At 43.6% G+C, this 16565-nt stretch overlaps 1 protein-coding gene across 3 annotated transcripts in view; it reads left to right on the top strand.

Moving 5' to 3' along the window:
- The window catches only part of FAM20B (FAM20B, glycosaminoglycan xylosylkinase), a 41000-nt gene that overhangs the window by 6359 nt on the left and 18076 nt on the right, over nt 1-16565 (top strand). Inside the window, exons 1-4 of one of the 3 annotated variants that reach the window (XM_006033015.3) lie at nt 3088-3299; nt 4741-5272; nt 8959-9045; nt 16425-16534. In XM_006033015.3, coding sequence (XP_006033077.1) covers nt 4896-5272; nt 8959-9045; nt 16425-16534 — 574 coding nt within the window. In that variant the 5' untranslated portion in view covers nt 3088-3299; nt 4741-4895. Of the gene's footprint in view, nt 1-3087; nt 3300-4511; nt 4535-4740; nt 5273-8958; nt 9046-16424; nt 16535-16565 lie in introns of those variants that run through there. The other 2 variants (XM_025214771.1, XM_025214770.1) reach the window with 2 other exon arrangements.

Here is a 16565-nt window from a genome sequence, read left to right as displayed (position 1 = left end):
TCCCATTGCCATACAACCAATCTGTTGTCAAACCACGCTACATCTTTCTCTACAGTTCACGGACAATCCAGTCTGTCGTCTTGGTTCCTTGAGATAGAATGATATAGGTATTGATCATACGTTGCCTTGCAACCCAGTTCAGTTGGAATGCAGCATCCAAAACCCTCTGTTTGTCTGCCACTTGGTCTATATTACTCCATTCAGATCACACCAGTCTCCCAGTAGCCTAGCAAATTACTTTCAGTTCTTGTTCTCACTTTTTGAGATCTGGACAATCCTGTGCAGTCTGTTTCTGCTCTTGTTTCTTTTTGTAAACCACCTTGTTGAGTGATTGCCACCTGGGGTCTGTGTACCAGTGGTGGTCTTTAAGACACAGTCAGTTGCCTAAGGACCACACCCTGTCGATCCTCTCTTCCCCTGCACTTTGTAGGTACAAGTTTGCTAAGGACGCACTGTGGTCCAGGAGAAATGTGGAGGGTTGACTGCGGTCTGTTCTTTTATGCAGTGGTTGCTTCACAGTGCCTTTAGTTTATTCCTCCTACTTCTATCTTCTGTGCTGCTCTTCATATATCAGAACAACCTTTCTAGTTTTCATCATCTTCAAACCCACTTCTTCCAAAATGCAGGTGTTATCCTGTATCTGTATAATGCTGTTATTGCCATCTGTAATGTAAAACAGAAACAAACCCTTGCATTGTCAGTATTTTCCGGTTCCCCCAGTGTGATCTGTGTGTGGTGACGTTCCCCAGGAAGGGAATTTGTTTTGTACAGCAACAAACATAAGGTTGGCATTTAAGAAATAAATAGAGTCTTCCCAGTTAGTCTGCGAAATCCCTTACATTGCAATTTGGGTGTGTTATGTTTGTTAAGGGAAGCAGCTGATGACTCATTTCAGTAGATGTATGTGTAAGAAGTCAGGTCGGTCTTTTACCTATTTAAAGCTGCAGAGGACACAAACTAAAATATGAATTTAGTCTGAACATCAAGATGTACAGAAAGTCAGAAAAATGGTATGGCTTGAGAGGAGAAATCCTGATGGTAGTGGTCAGTGGTGATTTCTATGAGGGAAGTCACCAAAATGCTTTGTATCACATACTTTCTTTAGGATTAATGTTTTTGCCAGATGTTATTTACACAGATATATTTCTTACAGCCAGAAGTTTCCTCTGAAGCTGCTACACTCAAGGTCATTAAATTTGAGCCTCAGTTAGGTCTCTGTAGTAGCTGTTTTGTTAAGGATCCTATTTACCTGAATGGCTTCTGTTATTGACTGTATTTCACACAGACACAGCATTAGATAAAACATTATGAAGAATAACTTATTTTTTAACAACTTCCTTATTAAACCCAAAATATTTCAAACTTGGGTGATTAAATTTAGTTGTGTATATAAATCAAGCTGTCCAACTGGCAGCCTGCAGGCCACAAAGGGTTAAGTTGCAGCTCCCAGGTTTCCACCTGGCTGCTCCCCCCCCCCATCTGATGTGATGCCACGCCAGCGAACAACCTGTGTCACCCATCTCCCTGGAGAACATCTGTCCAAACTTCCTTGGACACTTTCTTTAAGAAAGCAGACAAGACTCCAGAAAAACCTGAAACCAAGACTCCTGAGAAGACTCCAGCCAAGAACCCTTTAAAAAGTCCAACCAAGAGCCCTTCAAAAAGTCCAGCAAAGTCACCTCAAAAAAGTCCTTCCAAATCAATATGATTGCTATTTACAATATACATACATTAATGTAGTTATATTACTCATCTACAGTTGATCAAGTACAAAATTCCGCGTTATTTTTGGTGAAAACAGGTTATTGAGCCTTGGTTCAGGAACCAGTCCCCCCATTTATAATATTGTTTCTTATGAGAAAATTTGTTCCGAGTTACAAGGTTTCAACTTAAGACACAGTTTTCAGGAACCAATTTTGTCGTAAGTCCAAGGACTGCCTGTATTTCCTTTGTCTCTGGCCTCCCTTTCCTTTCTCCCTTTACTTCCTTTGGCTTCCACTGCTTGCCCCAGCCCCAGAGGTCAGGGCAGTGCAGCGTGGCTGGTCCTGGTAGTTTAATTATTGTCACATAAGTATACCCAATATTGACATAACACTTTAGAAGAAGCTCCTTAAGACCTTTTTTTTTTTTTACTAGGGAGTAACAGGCCTGAAGTGGACTGTTTGATTTGGTATAAATTCTTATGAGTCTTTGAAATACTTTAAAGAACAAAAATACCTGTACAGACTGCCTTAGTGTTTATGTTGAATTTTTGGCTTAAAAGAACGAGCTGAAGAATTTGAAAATCAGTGTGATATTCTTAAAGTCATGAGTAGTTTTAATACTAATCTGAGGTTATAAACAGACATTATTTTTGGAGCAGGATCAGCTGTTCTGAGACATGTTCTGGCATAGCTGATCCACTTCATTGGTGTCTACAGACATTGCTTGGGGCCATGGTCCCACAGAGTTGGGCCCCTACTGCTCCTGGGCTTTGTGGGCCCAATCCTGCAGGACACCAGCCCTGGGTGCTGTGCCCCTAGTTGTGTCTGCAAGTAGAGGAACCCCCATGGCCTTGGGCTGTCAGTGCTCGAACACCATAAACAGATGTCTGCTGTGAAAAGGCAACACAGACTATTGCTGCAAATCACTGGGGCCATGATTTTGGGCATTTGTGGTGTGTCAAGGGGCATGGACATCTGTTTGCTTGGGTTTTGTGATGCCATAAATATTTTTATGGTGGCACATGGGTAACATTTTTTTCAGCCTCAGAGATTCTGTGAGAGACTCCAGCCTGCACCTGCAGGGGTGTAGGCACTCTGCCTGCATGAGCCTTTGCCAGTTGTACTTCAGATTCCCATTGTCTGCAGTGACCGTGTCAGGCAGGTTGGCATATTGCTCAGAGACACCCTGCATTAGTTCAACTGAGTTGAGACAGTTTTAAATTGAATGTAGATTCCCTGGTTCATTTCCTTTCACTACCAGTGTGAGTGCCCTTTTTTTCTATCTGACAGCTCAGGTATGCATAACATAAGGTGGGTACAGTGCTAGTTTGAAGCAGCTCTGACAGTTGACTTTCTTTTTCATTCTTTTCTTTTCCTAGAGTTTTTTCTTTTGCTGTGAATAGTAACTGTTGCCATTAAGCCTGCTATTCATATTTTGATTGAATGGAAGTTGTCTTCAAGATGGCATAGTTTTATGTGCTTATATCTACAAAAAGGTTCTGTCAAGAGAAGCAAAATGTGTGACTGGGAAGGAACAGATCTGAACTGAGCTGTCACCTGCAAATGAAAGTGATAGAAAAAATCAAATTAAAAACAGTAGGTCTAAAATTGCTATTTTCCTGTCTCTCTGCAGGGTGCTGCCCTGAAACTACATGCTGGTCAGCTGAATACAGTTTTAAATGAATCAATTTCAGAATTTAGAGATCTGGGGACTGATTATCAAACTTGCTTGTTCCTACAGGTGACTTTCTTAGGTTAAAAGTGGGTCAGCTGTCTGTCCCTCATTTAATTGCCTTCCCCTGCCATTGGGTTTTATACCATGTGCCATGGCTGTGCCAGACTGAGGACTGCAGTGTTGGCTAGCTAGGAGCCCAAGGATACACCCTACAAAAATTAAGTGCGTGGCAGCCACCAGTATCTTCATTCCTGGTCATGGAAATACGTAGATCATTCTTGGAGGGGTAGCTCACGGAGACTTCTAGATCTTCTGGTGCAGCTTATTCCATCTAAGTCTGAGCAAGCAGGCAATTGAAGAGAAGTGACTGAGCTTTGTGCACTTTTATTTTTTTTTCAGTGTCTTGAATAAATAACTGCCAGCCTACCTATTTCATGTTAGAACAAGTGAGCGGACTCTTATGTTCCAGTCATCCCACTGTTCACTGTATAGTTTGCAGATGTTGCCAAGAAAATTGTATACGTACCTGTGTGAAATGTCTACTAACTTTTTAATTGTCCTAAAGTGGTGGTCATGTGATGTCAGTTTCATTTTGCTTTCTGGTTGTGTTCCACTAATAACGGATGGATGTTTTTCTCCACTTAATTTAACCAAATTAGATTAACTATGCATTAGGCCTAAATTGAGAAATCTTTATCAGCAGAGACTCACTGAACAGGGAGATGTCCCTTGGGGTCTTGCTTAAATATGGAGACATTGATGTGGTACAACACAGCTTGCACATGGTTAAGGTTTCTGAAGAGTGATTTTTTTTTCACTTTGCTATGTCTTTGAGAATATTGTAAATCTGTAGTTTACACTCCAGTATTTCTTTGCTCTGTAGATTTCCTTAGCTGTTGTTTCTGTAAGCTACCACAAAGGGTAAACTTAGATACAGGAAAATTGAGAGGTCATGTTCCTGTTTTTTGGGGGGTAGCAGAGGAAAGCAGCAGGGGGGAACAGACTCTGAAGATGACAAATAAAGAAAAAAAGGCATTTTTGTTCTTAAAGTGATGCATTTTCTTCAGTTACATTTTTCTCAAAAAGTTTTACTTCTTGTAGTTACAGGTACCAAGTTATAGGCACTGCTGTAGAGAGAGAGTCACTGGTTCACTGCGTGAGTCATTTCCCCTTTTTGTGTGGGTTGTTCACGAAGGAATGAGGGATGATTGCTTTCAGAAAAGGAAAGTGGGATTGCAGAAGCATAGAAATGGGCAGAAAGGCTTAGCTTAAGTTGCAAATGTGGCATCTTTAATCCATTTTGAGCTGATGGTACTTGAGGGTATGAGCCTGTGAAACTTAAACTTTTTTGTTAATTTATAGGGGTCCCAGAAGATGCTTCAGTGATGACAAGACCCCTCAGAGTGAAAGTTAGGAATGAAATTCATTAACTAGCATCTCCCTCCTCACCCTGATCTGTAATAGACTTCCTGCAGCCCTTGGAAGAGAGGGTCAGGGGAGAAGGGCTGAAGGTCACCATGAAGCTGAAGCAGCGAGTGGTGTTGCTGGCCATCCTTGTTGTCATCTTCATTTTCACAAAGGTATTCCTCATTGACAACTTGGACACCTCAGCTGCCAACCGCGAGGACCAGCGCGCCTTTCACCGCATGATGGCAAGCCTGCGTGTGGAGCTGGACCCCCGGCTTGACCATACACTGCAGTCCCCTTGGGAGATTGCAGCTCAGTGGGTGGTGCCCCGGGAAGTATATCCTGAGGAGACGCCGGAGCTGGGGGCTGTTATGCATGCCATGGCTACCAAGAAAATAATAAAAGCTGATGTGGGATACAAGGGGACCCAGCTGAAAGCATTGCTGATACTCGAAGGAGGACAGAAAGTGGTTTTCAAGCCCAAGAGGTAAATGTTCCCATCAGGCAATGGATAAACGTGCTTGATTTTTGTTCCTCTGGTTGATTCATGCATTTATGTATAAACACATTGTGTGTGATAATCATTCTAGGATTACAAGGGCTCGGGTTAGGGCTGCCAGGCTGGAATGGAGCCAGACTGATGTCTAGTAATATTCAGCTGCTCTGTCAACTTAATCTGAGCTGAACAGCTTTGATCCTTAAACCCAGCCTTTCTCTAGGTTAGAAGCATAATCAATGTGGTTGGTCCTGGGGGAGTGTTGGTCAGATCTTAGGTTGCTGAATAGTGTCTTCTGGCTATTTGAGGTACTGATCATGACTTGAAGAGGCTCTTCCAGCGTTGCTGAGTGGTGCTGGTTGCTATGGCATGTGTACATAGTGGTGACTTGGTTTAGACGGGTGAAGGAGAGGAGATTGATGTTATCTTTTGAACTAGATCTAGAAGGCTCTGACGTTACCTTTTTAATGTAGTTGTTTTATGTTCATCTCTGTATTTGTCAATGAGAAAACATTGTTTATGCCTTGATTGAACACTTTCCTGTCTTACCATAGAGCTCAGGAAGAGGCCTGTGCAAGTGTTGGATTTTCTAAACAAACTGGGTACAAGGAAAAAGAGAAAAAAGATACTGTGTTCATTTTGGGAAAGGGCAATGCAAGTTTAAATACTGGCATCACAGAACAGACGTCCATCCTTCTCCAAGGGATGTGGAGGCAGGCAGCCACAGTATAGACTTCTACTACCATGTATTGGAGGAAAATTGCCCTGCTGTAAGAACAAGTGCAAATTTGCCCTGGACAGCTGAAGGTTTCAATACTCTTTCTTTAATGTCCATTTCTAGGCCTGGTTTAGAGCAGCAGCATGGGGTTGGACTGTGCTGAAACAGTATTCACCTTTTGCACAGAAGCAGTAGTAGCACCACTTGCGCAGACATCTCATCTCATAAATACAGGAACAAGACATGGCATTTCTATAGAGCTTTTTATATAACTGGATGCCATAAAGCATTTTACCAAGCATTAAATTACATTCCAGTAGTGGAAAGCCTGTATGCATGTAGGCAAAGTGGCTGTACTACATCAAGGGCATGAACAACCAGGAATGTTTATAGGAATGCTGGACAAATTGCCATGGTATGTAGTGCATGTGGGAGAAGAGAGGATAGAGAGGGAATTTTTGGCAAGGACATATGGGTTTATCTATACCATCTTCTATAGAATGCTGGAAGATCTTAAATGCTTACGTACGGTCAACCTCGGAGCAGGTTGTCAGGTTTCTTACTTGTTGGGGTCTTTCAAAATGATGCCCATGCCTACGGCACAGCATTAGCAGATTGAGTAGGTTCATGTTCTGCATGGGAGCACTGAATTTGCCTCTCTTGGAATCGCATATATTACTCTTGAGTATTCAGTCTTAGTAATACTACAAGAACAAAGGTATAATGAACATTATTGCAATGACCCTGCTTCTGGGAGGGAATTTCATTTCCACGTGAGATAGTCACATAACCGCTTCACTGATCTTTCTGCCTTTTTAGATGATTTTGCTTTGAGTAGCTTCTGTCCCCAGCAGTATTGTGTTGTTAAGTCACCTTCATAATAAAGTTAGAGGTTGGGGAAGAGTGGATTCTAGAACACCATTTGCCATCTTTGCTAGAAGAATTTTCTCAGAAGATTTTATACTGTGCATATTCTAAAGTTATGAGCAGATCATGCAATAGCAGTCAATTTTAGACCTGCAGCTTTCAAAGCAACTGTACTTTCAAGAGTCCACAATAGATGTGTGGCTCAGAGGCTATATAATCTAAATGGTTTCATCTCTAAATTGTCATTTTTCATTCCAGAGTTGCTACCAATGCATACCTGTACCTTATGTTAAATGAACTGCTGGTCCAGCCTCAGTCCCTAGTTTGTAAGGATCTGCAGCCCAGAAAATGCTATCACAGCTGGCATTAATTAGTATTCCTTTTGGTAGTTTTAGCAGAAATGCCAGCGATTTGACTGGATTTGAGGATTATAAGGGCTGCTTTTGTCCCATAAAACTGACACTGTATTGGTGTTAAAGCAAGTTTAGCTGGATACTTTGACAACAGGTTTAGCTGGATATTTTGACATACTTTTGGAGATAGTCCTTGTTTTCTAGAGCTGTTCCTGTAAACACTGGTTAATTCACCACTATGATTTAATTCACTGCTTTTTGATTCTGTGCCAGTCTATGTCCCAATTCGACACAACCCACATTAGTGATAATTGATCACTCCTGGATAGTTTGTTATTATTTGCATGTCCTTTGCCAGGGTAAATAAACCAGAGTTTCTCATATTTTTTTAATTAGCATGGACTTTTCACAGATACTTACAATTTAAACCCAGAAGGGAACTAACCATTCTGGTTTCCTGTGTATCATAGCTTATCAAATTTCACCTTGTGATCCCTGTATTGATTCAAATGATTTGTGTGTGACAAAAACACATCTCCCAGAGAGCTGTCCAGTCCTAACTTACATATTAAAAAGGTGAAGAATTCACCACTTCCTTGATAGCTTGTACCCCTGGTTTACCATCTTTGCCATCAAAACAAGCATACCTTATTTCTAATTTAATGTGCTTGTTTTTAGCTTCCAACTATTCAATCCTGTTATACCCCTCTCTGCTAAATTAAAGAATCTAGAAAAGATAAGAATCTAGCACAGATTTAGAATCTAGGATTTTCTAACCATTATTAAGTTTCCTTTACAAGAATTGCTTTAGTCATTTATTGGCAGGCATGGCAGAATTTGATTTTTATTTTTTTAATAATGTTGATGGATAATATTGATGTTTATTTTTAAGCACGTATTTTGATTTTATTGATTTAAACTTTCAGGTTTGCACAAAATTAGGGATTTGGGGGCAGACAATTTATTAATGACAGTATACTATTATTATAGTGCAATTTAACTGCCCGCTGCAACAAATGTAAATACTTTAGGACTGCCGCCAGATGAGTGGCAGAGCTGCCATCTGTCCTGGCTCTGCTCACTCATAGCTCCCTCATCTACTTTGTTACTTTTTCTTCCTTTGTTCCCCAGGCCCCTGGAGTTTCTGGGAGTTGCAGTCCAAACTACAGTCAGCACTGTGCTGTAGGACTGCTCCCCTTGTCATCATCATCACACTCCATCAGCCATCATTTCTGTTATGTCCCCTTTCTATAAATGTTGATTATTAATTATATAAATATTTTTCTTTGGTCTGCAAGTGTGGGGTGAAATCAGTGTTTATCAATAAAAATCACATCCTGCCAAGCCTATTTATTGGCCACAATAGCACATTGAGATCTTATGTTGAGTTACCTGTCAATTTAGAACCTTTTTCTGAGTCATGGATTTCCATAACACCCCCTCACCTCCCAAATTCTCTGTTTGGCCTGCTGCCTTGATTCATAGAAATGACCTTGCATGTGGTTGTATTAAAATAAAATTAGTTAATAGTTTTGGTTACCTAAGCAATCTTCTCCTCCTCATAATTTATCACTCTGTCATCTTACTAAATTAATTTCCATCTCCTACAAGAAATCATTTTAGGTATGACCTAAAGCCAGTTACACTTCAACACAATCCCTCCTTGTGTGGCTTTGAAATATGGTATTTAGAAGAATTCTGCACAAAACATTCTACTTCACCATTTACTGCATTTACAGATATGCCAGAGACTATGTGGTAGAAGGAGAACCATATGCTGGGTATGACAGACACAACGCAGAGGTAGCAGCCTTTCACTTGGACAGGTATGGAATTGTTAGCGAAACTGATTTTACTGTTCCTTTTTTTCCTTTTTGTTTTTTGGACCTTTCCTCTTCAGATAGGTGTTCTGAGACACCACTTTCAGCCTGCTGATCCAACATCCCACAAATTGTTATAAAACATGCAAGGGTAAGCAGTTATTGGGGCCCGAGGACCACTTAGGGAGTTTTGGTGAGCTGTCACAGGCTGGGTAGGTCCCCATTTTGTCCCCCTGCCCCCTGTAACGCCTCACCAAAACTCCCTAAATGGCTCTGTTCCATCCTCAGCTAGGTAGATGGGATGGGATGGGGCTGTGGGCAAGCAGGGAGCAGCATCCAGGAACAGGATGGGCAGGCAGGGCCAGGGCTGGGATCATGAGCCGTGATAGCATGGGTCTGGGCCCCAGGGCAGAGCCATGATCTACTCCCTACGCGTCCCTGCAATGGGTGCCGGTTCCGTGGTCTTGCACGTGGGGAGCAGATTGTGGCTTTGCCCCAAGCCCCAGTGGCCCTGTGACCCCAGAGTCTCCATGGAGACTGGCCAGGACTTGCATGAGCAGGGCCCAATGCGGGGGGGGCTGGGGCTTGGGGCTGCTGCCACTAGAGCTGCTGATAAACAAGTCTAGCCACCACGCTGCTCCAGCCTTGCTGAATGCCTGGGGCGATAGAACTGGTAGCACACGCCATGGCCCAGGGTGCCCCTTGCACCTGGGTTGGATGGGACTGAGGGACTTGCTGCAGGCCAGACAAAATCCCTTGGCATGCTGGATCTGACCCACGGGCCATATTTTGCTCACCTCTCTAAACCAGCACAGTTTCTGAAAAAGGAAATAATGTCACATTAATTTACTCAATTTTTTAAACATGTCAGCAAGCAAAGAGGAGTAAATAACCATTTTTAATCTCTGTACTCTTGTATTTTTTTTTAAAGTATATTTCCCCAAAATTTAGAAAGAGAAGTGGGGAAATAGCAGCATTTTCTGTAGAGGTGCACCAGTGTATCAGTTGCATATCAGATCAGAACTGATAAAAGGAAAATTTACATTATAAGCTATCAGCTTTTTTTTGGCCAGTGTAGCTGATAATGTCACCAATAAATACAATACGCCTTCTGGCCAGGGCCCCCAGACACTACGTGTATGTGTGCAGCCACAGCATGCACATGGCCAGGAATGCAGCCAGGCAGCATGGAGAGCAGCACCCTACAGGTAAGTCTTTTGAGGGGAAGGGGCATAAGGGGCACAGATCAAGGCCCCCATGGTGAGGGAGGGGAGCAGTGGCAGGGGACAGAGGCACTGCCCAGCCAAGGCAGTGAATGGAACCCCCAGGGCCAGGGCAGGGAGTGTGGCTCCTCTCACCCCCCCACCCCGTGCGCAGGGCAGAGGCAGGTTGTCCACTGTGGTCTCTGTCCTGCAACCTTTGCCCTAGGAGCCATGCGCTTGCCATATGTCCCCTGCCCATCAGCAGCAGTGGGGGCAGTGAGTTATGCCTCCCACTGCCAGATGGGCAGGGTGTGCACGGCCAGCGTGTGGCTCCCAGGGCAAAGGCAGCAAGGCGGAGAGCCCCAAGCCCCCAATAGGTAGCCCGCCTCTGCCCTCACCCCACTTGGCTCTGCTCCTAAAAGCATCCCCGTGCTTAAAAATGGTGGCGGCAACACTTGAACTAAAGCTTATTTGATGAGCTTTAGTTCAAGCACCCCCACTGTCATTTTTAATTACTGGAATGCTGATTCCCTGGACAAGCCACCTGTGGTTCTCCTGTTCCCCATCCCAGCCCTGTGGTCCCATTCACCACCCTGGCTGGGCAGTGTCCCCAGCCCCTGCCCCATTCCCTCCCTCACTGTGGGGTCCTCTCTCTGCTCCCCCGGATGCTCCTTCCCCTCCACAAACTTACATGCAGGGAGCTGCTCTCCATGCTGTCCAACTGTGCTCCTGTAAATTGGTTATTGAATCAGTATTGGCCAATATGTCAGGTGAATAATTGGCTACTGGTATCGGCTAAGAAAATCTTTATTGGTGCACCCCTAATTTTCTGATATTACAAAATTATTTTTATTAGTTAAGTCCCACAAAATCTGTGAAACAGTAGAGCTGAGATGTAAAACATGTGGCCTGGGGAGTTAGTTTATCTGGCAGTCTACCAGAAGTTGGAGGTATGGCTCTGCAGGAGTATGGCCTTCTGTAGAATTCAGCATCTGTGACAGGAAAGCAAGCAAGGGCTGTATGACATAGCCCTTGGTCACGCTGCAGCCACCTGGCCTGTCATAATTTGGCTCTGCCACTGCAGGACCCCCACTGGCCTGTCACTGGACTGCTGCAGCCACCAGACCCATGGATCTGGCCCAGGAGGAGCACTGGGGCCTAGTTCTGGTCCAAGAGTCAGGGTGAGTTTGATACTTCTGCTTTAGAGTAACCTAAGGCAGTGGAATGTGCCATATAAGTGAAGTTTAGTGTCAGTAAATGCAAAATAATGCACTTTGGAGGAGGAAAAATATTCATCTACTTTGCAAGCTTCTAAGTTAATGGGATCCACTCAGGAAAGGGACCTGTTGGGACTCAATAAAAGTCTCAGCTTGAGATGCAGTTGCAGTCATAAACACAAACAGATCAAAGAATGCTTAAGAAATGGGATGAAGAATACAGAAAATATCATAATTCTATTGCCATAATCAGTGGTGCAGTTTCATCTAGAATATTATGGATGCAGTCATTTTCATTCTTCCCACAAATGGCTGGTATGCAATTAAAGCGGGTTCAGAAAAGGGCCTCAAAAATTATAGGGGCATGGAAAACTCCTATGAAATGATTGAAAATACAGGGAAAGATGAGTAAGGAGGGTCATGATAAAAGTATATGAAATGAATGTTCTAAAGAAAGTAAATTGGTTTCTTCTGTTCCTTCTGTCTTGATTCCAAAACAAGGTATATTTTAATGACAGTAAATGATGGTGTATTCAAAATGATGATTTTATTGCACAATTGTGTAATTCAGCTGTAGAAGTCATTGCTGCATAGGTTATCATTAAGGTAAAAATAAGCAAGGTTAGAAGAGGGATTAGCTATTTATATGCATAGCAATAGCATCAAGATATGCTATTGCACTTTTTGACCTGAATGATGAGCCAAAATTTGGGGCTTATAGGTAATGAGGAGAAATTTAGGAGGAAACCAGATATATTTGATATAGTCCCTTTTATTTACAGAGAATGTATGGATCTTGTCCCTCTGAACATGGGAGAATTAGAAAGCAGGAAGTATTTTATTTGCTTTCAGTTTCATGCCCCTTTCTAGCCAGCACTTTCTTAGCATTTTCACAGGTCCGTGATGCCAGTACTTTTGTGACTGTTTTGTCGTTCTTGGCTACCTTCTCTTCCTTGCTTCTTTGGTTTTTCTCCTGTCTTTCTAAGAGATGTATCCCTATCCCAAGCAAATATCCAGTGACAGCCCTCTGCCTACATGTTACTTGTATTTGTGTTTGCTCTGGATGGTGTCTCCCTGTTTTGGGTGGATGCTGTACACTTTTGGAGGCAGCGTTCTGGTTTATTAATGACAATTTCTTTATCTATTCCTGTATTATCCCTTGTACAAAAGCAGTATGCTGTCAAACTGTTTTGTTCCAGAACTTATGCTAGGTTCATTTCTTCTTTCACAGTCAGTAGGATAAAAAACAGTGGAGTCTGGCTACTGGGGTGGGGCACACCTATTAGGGCTGTGCAAAGCTTCGGTCCCTGATTCGATTTGGCGGAGATTCAGCCCGATTCGGTGGCCAAATCTCTGAATTCAAATTGAATCAGAGGACCATTTAATCTCTCTGAATCAAATCGGAACCCTCCAAATTGATTTGGAAAGATTAGGAGATTTGGACATAGAGAAAGCTTTAAATGTTTTTTCTACATACATCTAGGTAGCAGGGGCTTGTGAGTGCTGCGATGCTGGGGCATATCGAGTGTCCCACAGAAGCGTGGGGGGGGTCCCCAGCACACTTGGCAGCAGACTCAGAAATGAACCAGAGCCCCCCTGCGTCCTCCCCCAGCCCAGTGACTGGTGCCTCCTAGGTCTGGGGCGGGGGGCACCCAGGGTTCCCTTGTGGCTGATTGCTGAGCTGGAGGTGGTGCAGGGTGGGGCCCCCAGTGTGCTCCCTCTTGAAGTGGATCGGAAATACTTCCGGTCCACTTCCGGGTTCGCCAGCAAGCACTTGGAGGCCCCCCCCGCACTCCTGTGGGACTCTCCATGGACCCCAGCATCACAGCGATCATGAGCCATGCCTGCTACCTCAAGGAATGTAGAAAAAACTTTTAAAGCTGTGTCTATGTCCAAATCGCTGATTCTCTGAATCAGCATAGAATCTTCAGATTCAGCTTTGGCCAAATCGAATCAGGGACAGTGATCCGAATCAATTAATTGAATCACTGTTCCTGATTCCGGCTGAATCCAAATCCGAAACAAATAGGGTCCACTTTGCACACCCCTAACAGCTGTGTGCCTTCACAACCATGTATTTTTCCTTCTTGCTGTTTAGCAATAGGATGAGCCTGCGGCAGAAGGCCACCTCTGTTTCTGCCCCAAAACGCTGCTCTGTGACAATTTGGTTAGGATGGGCACAACAGGGGATATACACCTTACCTTATCTCTTTAGGTAACCTGAGCTGGATACATTCCTGAGGGAGGGGGGAAACCTGCTCCCTCTGCCTATGTGACTGGCATCACATACCGGGGTGAGGGGCTCCCTGGGGAGCTAGGAGCTTCCAGTCTGCCCAGCAACTAGTGATGCATTTCAAATTGGTTGGCTGACAGCCAACAGGTGCTGGCCTCCATTGGGCCAGGCAAATGAGGTCATAGGGACAATATAAGTTAAGGACTGCCCAGGAGGAGGGGGCAGCAGCCATGAGGAAGACTCAGAGAGAGAGAGAGAGAGAGAGAGAGAGAGAGAGAAAAGAGCTGGACCATCTGAAACTTGCTCTTTCTCTCAAAACTCATGATCAAGGAACTGCCTGCCTCCAGAGGGAATCTCCACCTGCCTCTGGATGACACTTGTGAGTAAGCTACCTGAGATCTAACGAGATATATATCTTGCAGTAACTCAGATGCGTGATCAAAGGCTACCCAGCCATGCCAGTTTGCTGTATGGCATTTCTCTGATATTGCTCTACCCTGTACCCTATTCCAACCCTACCCCTTGTAACCAGTAAAGTTTTCCTTTGTACTTAACGTGGGAGACTTATTGAGAGTGGGTCTAGATTATGCTTTGGGGTCCCCTTGGTTCGGCTGACTAAGGGAGACCACTACTTGTGCTTCCGACTGAGGGAAGCACCCCCAAGTGCTTGAAGTGAGTCAAATACCCTCGAGGGCTACTAGGCCTGTGTTACCCAGGGGGGACAGAGCCAGAATCAAGCCCAGTCCTGGGTGGTGGCAGTTTTTACCCCAGGCTAGCAGGTGTGCTCCAGGAAGGGGGTTGGCCAGACATGAGGCGCCCCCAGGGAGGCACTCAGAGCCTGGAAGGTGGTCAGGTGCAGTGAGGTGGGTGGCTCAATGCAGGATCACCCCCAACTGGCCCGCCACAGAGCCTAAACGCAATTACGTTTGCTGGTAAGAGATACCAATCCAATCCCAATCCTATTTTCTCTCACTGGAGATCCCCAGACTTTGAGTTTCATTTTCCTTCTAATTTACAACCATTGCAGATTCTGTGTCAACCTTTAGCTGGAGAAACTGATGTTAAGTTTTTAGCCCAAAATTGTTGTTCTTGGATCTCTGAAAAGGATTTCTTTAGAGCAGGAATATAAAAAGTAGAGGGTGTATGAGTATCACCCAGTTTTCTTTTTCCTCTGACTTCCTCTGTCAAGTCCAGATTCTGAAAAGTTCAAAGGTTTTTTTTTCCTAAAGTCAGTTTTTGTCCTAATGGTTGTGAAGTTAACCTCTTGAATTTGACTCTGTGTAGTATTCTCTTAAGCCTGAGGCATACATTGACATCCCCACTTTCGATCTCAATTAGGTGTTTCTCTTTAACATAGATTCTGATCCATTAAGGGACAACTGTTTCATATAGTCTCATTTCTGTGCCTATTTTCATGTAGCTACCACCTTTGCTTCTGCAGCTTGAATAATTGTGCCTGTGGCCACATGTGACCCTTTTTTCTGTTCTGAATGATATACATAATTTGCTGAGACTTGTGTTCTGTTATGCCTGTTTTTAAATACAACTTTGCAATCTTCATTTTTAGTTGAAGATCTGAAAACACTTGGCAGGTATCAAATAATTAAACCTCACTACCTCTGTGTACAATAGGCATTGTCTGTTTTTGGAGTAGGGTGCCATTTTCAGGTGCCTGAGTTAAGTACACATATTGCATTGATACTTGCATGCTGAACTTACTTAAGCACTATTAAAAATCCTATTCAAGGGGCATTTTTATACATGTAAGTGCTGCGATGCTTGCAGTTGTATAATCAGTGAAATGCACATCAGCACTGAGAAACTGGTGGTGGCGCACTTTTGAACTAAGACACATCAGAAGTTCCTGGCCACCATTTTCTGTGCACTGACATGCATTTCACCACTTACACAACTGCCCGTGTCACAGCGTAGTTTGCCTTGGCTCACGTGTGGAACAGATTCAGTTAATCAAGTCTTCTCTGAAGCAGCAGATCTCTGGCATGTCATGGGACAAAAAATACGTGTTTAAATGCCCTAAGTGCCCAAGTTGTCTGTTGCCATGAAGCAAGCCTGTGACAGACACAAGAATGGAATCCAGGTCTCCTAAATGATGCTATTCATTGTATTAAATATAAGATGATCCTTCCCATTTTTTTTGTGCTTACAAATGGCTTTGTATTTTCCAAAGAGACAGGATTTTTCAAATTATATTGTCCACTTTCAAGTGTAATTGAATTGGGGTTTCAACATATGAATTAATTGGAGAGTTTTTAGTAATCCCCAGAAACTGTCTCTTGCTGTGAACGGAGCAAAACCTTTTAGTTACTACTTTGCATTGCTACACTTGAAGTGACATCCATGTTCTGATGCGAGGTCTCATTTCCTGTGCTTAGTACTGCAAAAACAGCATATTCTGCCCTTGCAGCAAAGGTATATCTCGTGTTACTCTGTCATGACTATTCTGGCCAATAGAGGAGTGTCTCTGATGGCCTGTAAAGGGACTCTCATTTATCCAGCTGTTTGCCAAAGAAAAGTCTCCTGCCTCTGTCTTGGAAGAAATAAGAAATGGAGGGGTGGGGCTCCAACCTGACCACCTGTTATAGAATAAGTAATTATCTCTGAGTTTGCTCACTGGTCTGAAAACTGTGTTTGGGGGATTTAGCATGTATCCATGTCACAGATTCCCATGTCTTCACAGATTCCCATGTCATGCCATCTCTTTCCTAAAAACAGAATTCTGGGGTTCCGACGAGCTCCACTGGTGGTTGGCCGGTTTGTGAATCTCCGTACAGAGATCAAACCCATTGCCACAGAACAGCTGCTGAGTACTTTCTTGACACTGGGTAAGTGGACTATATCATTTGTGAAGCTCAC

Source organism: Alligator sinensis, unplaced genomic scaffold, assembly GCF_000455745.1.
Source record: "Alligator sinensis unplaced genomic scaffold, ASM45574v1 scaffold293_3, whole genome shotgun sequence".
In the NCBI taxonomy this organism is placed as follows: Eukaryota; Metazoa; Chordata; order Crocodylia; family Alligatoridae; genus Alligator; species Alligator sinensis.
This window is presented reverse-complemented; position numbering and strand designations above follow the sequence as displayed.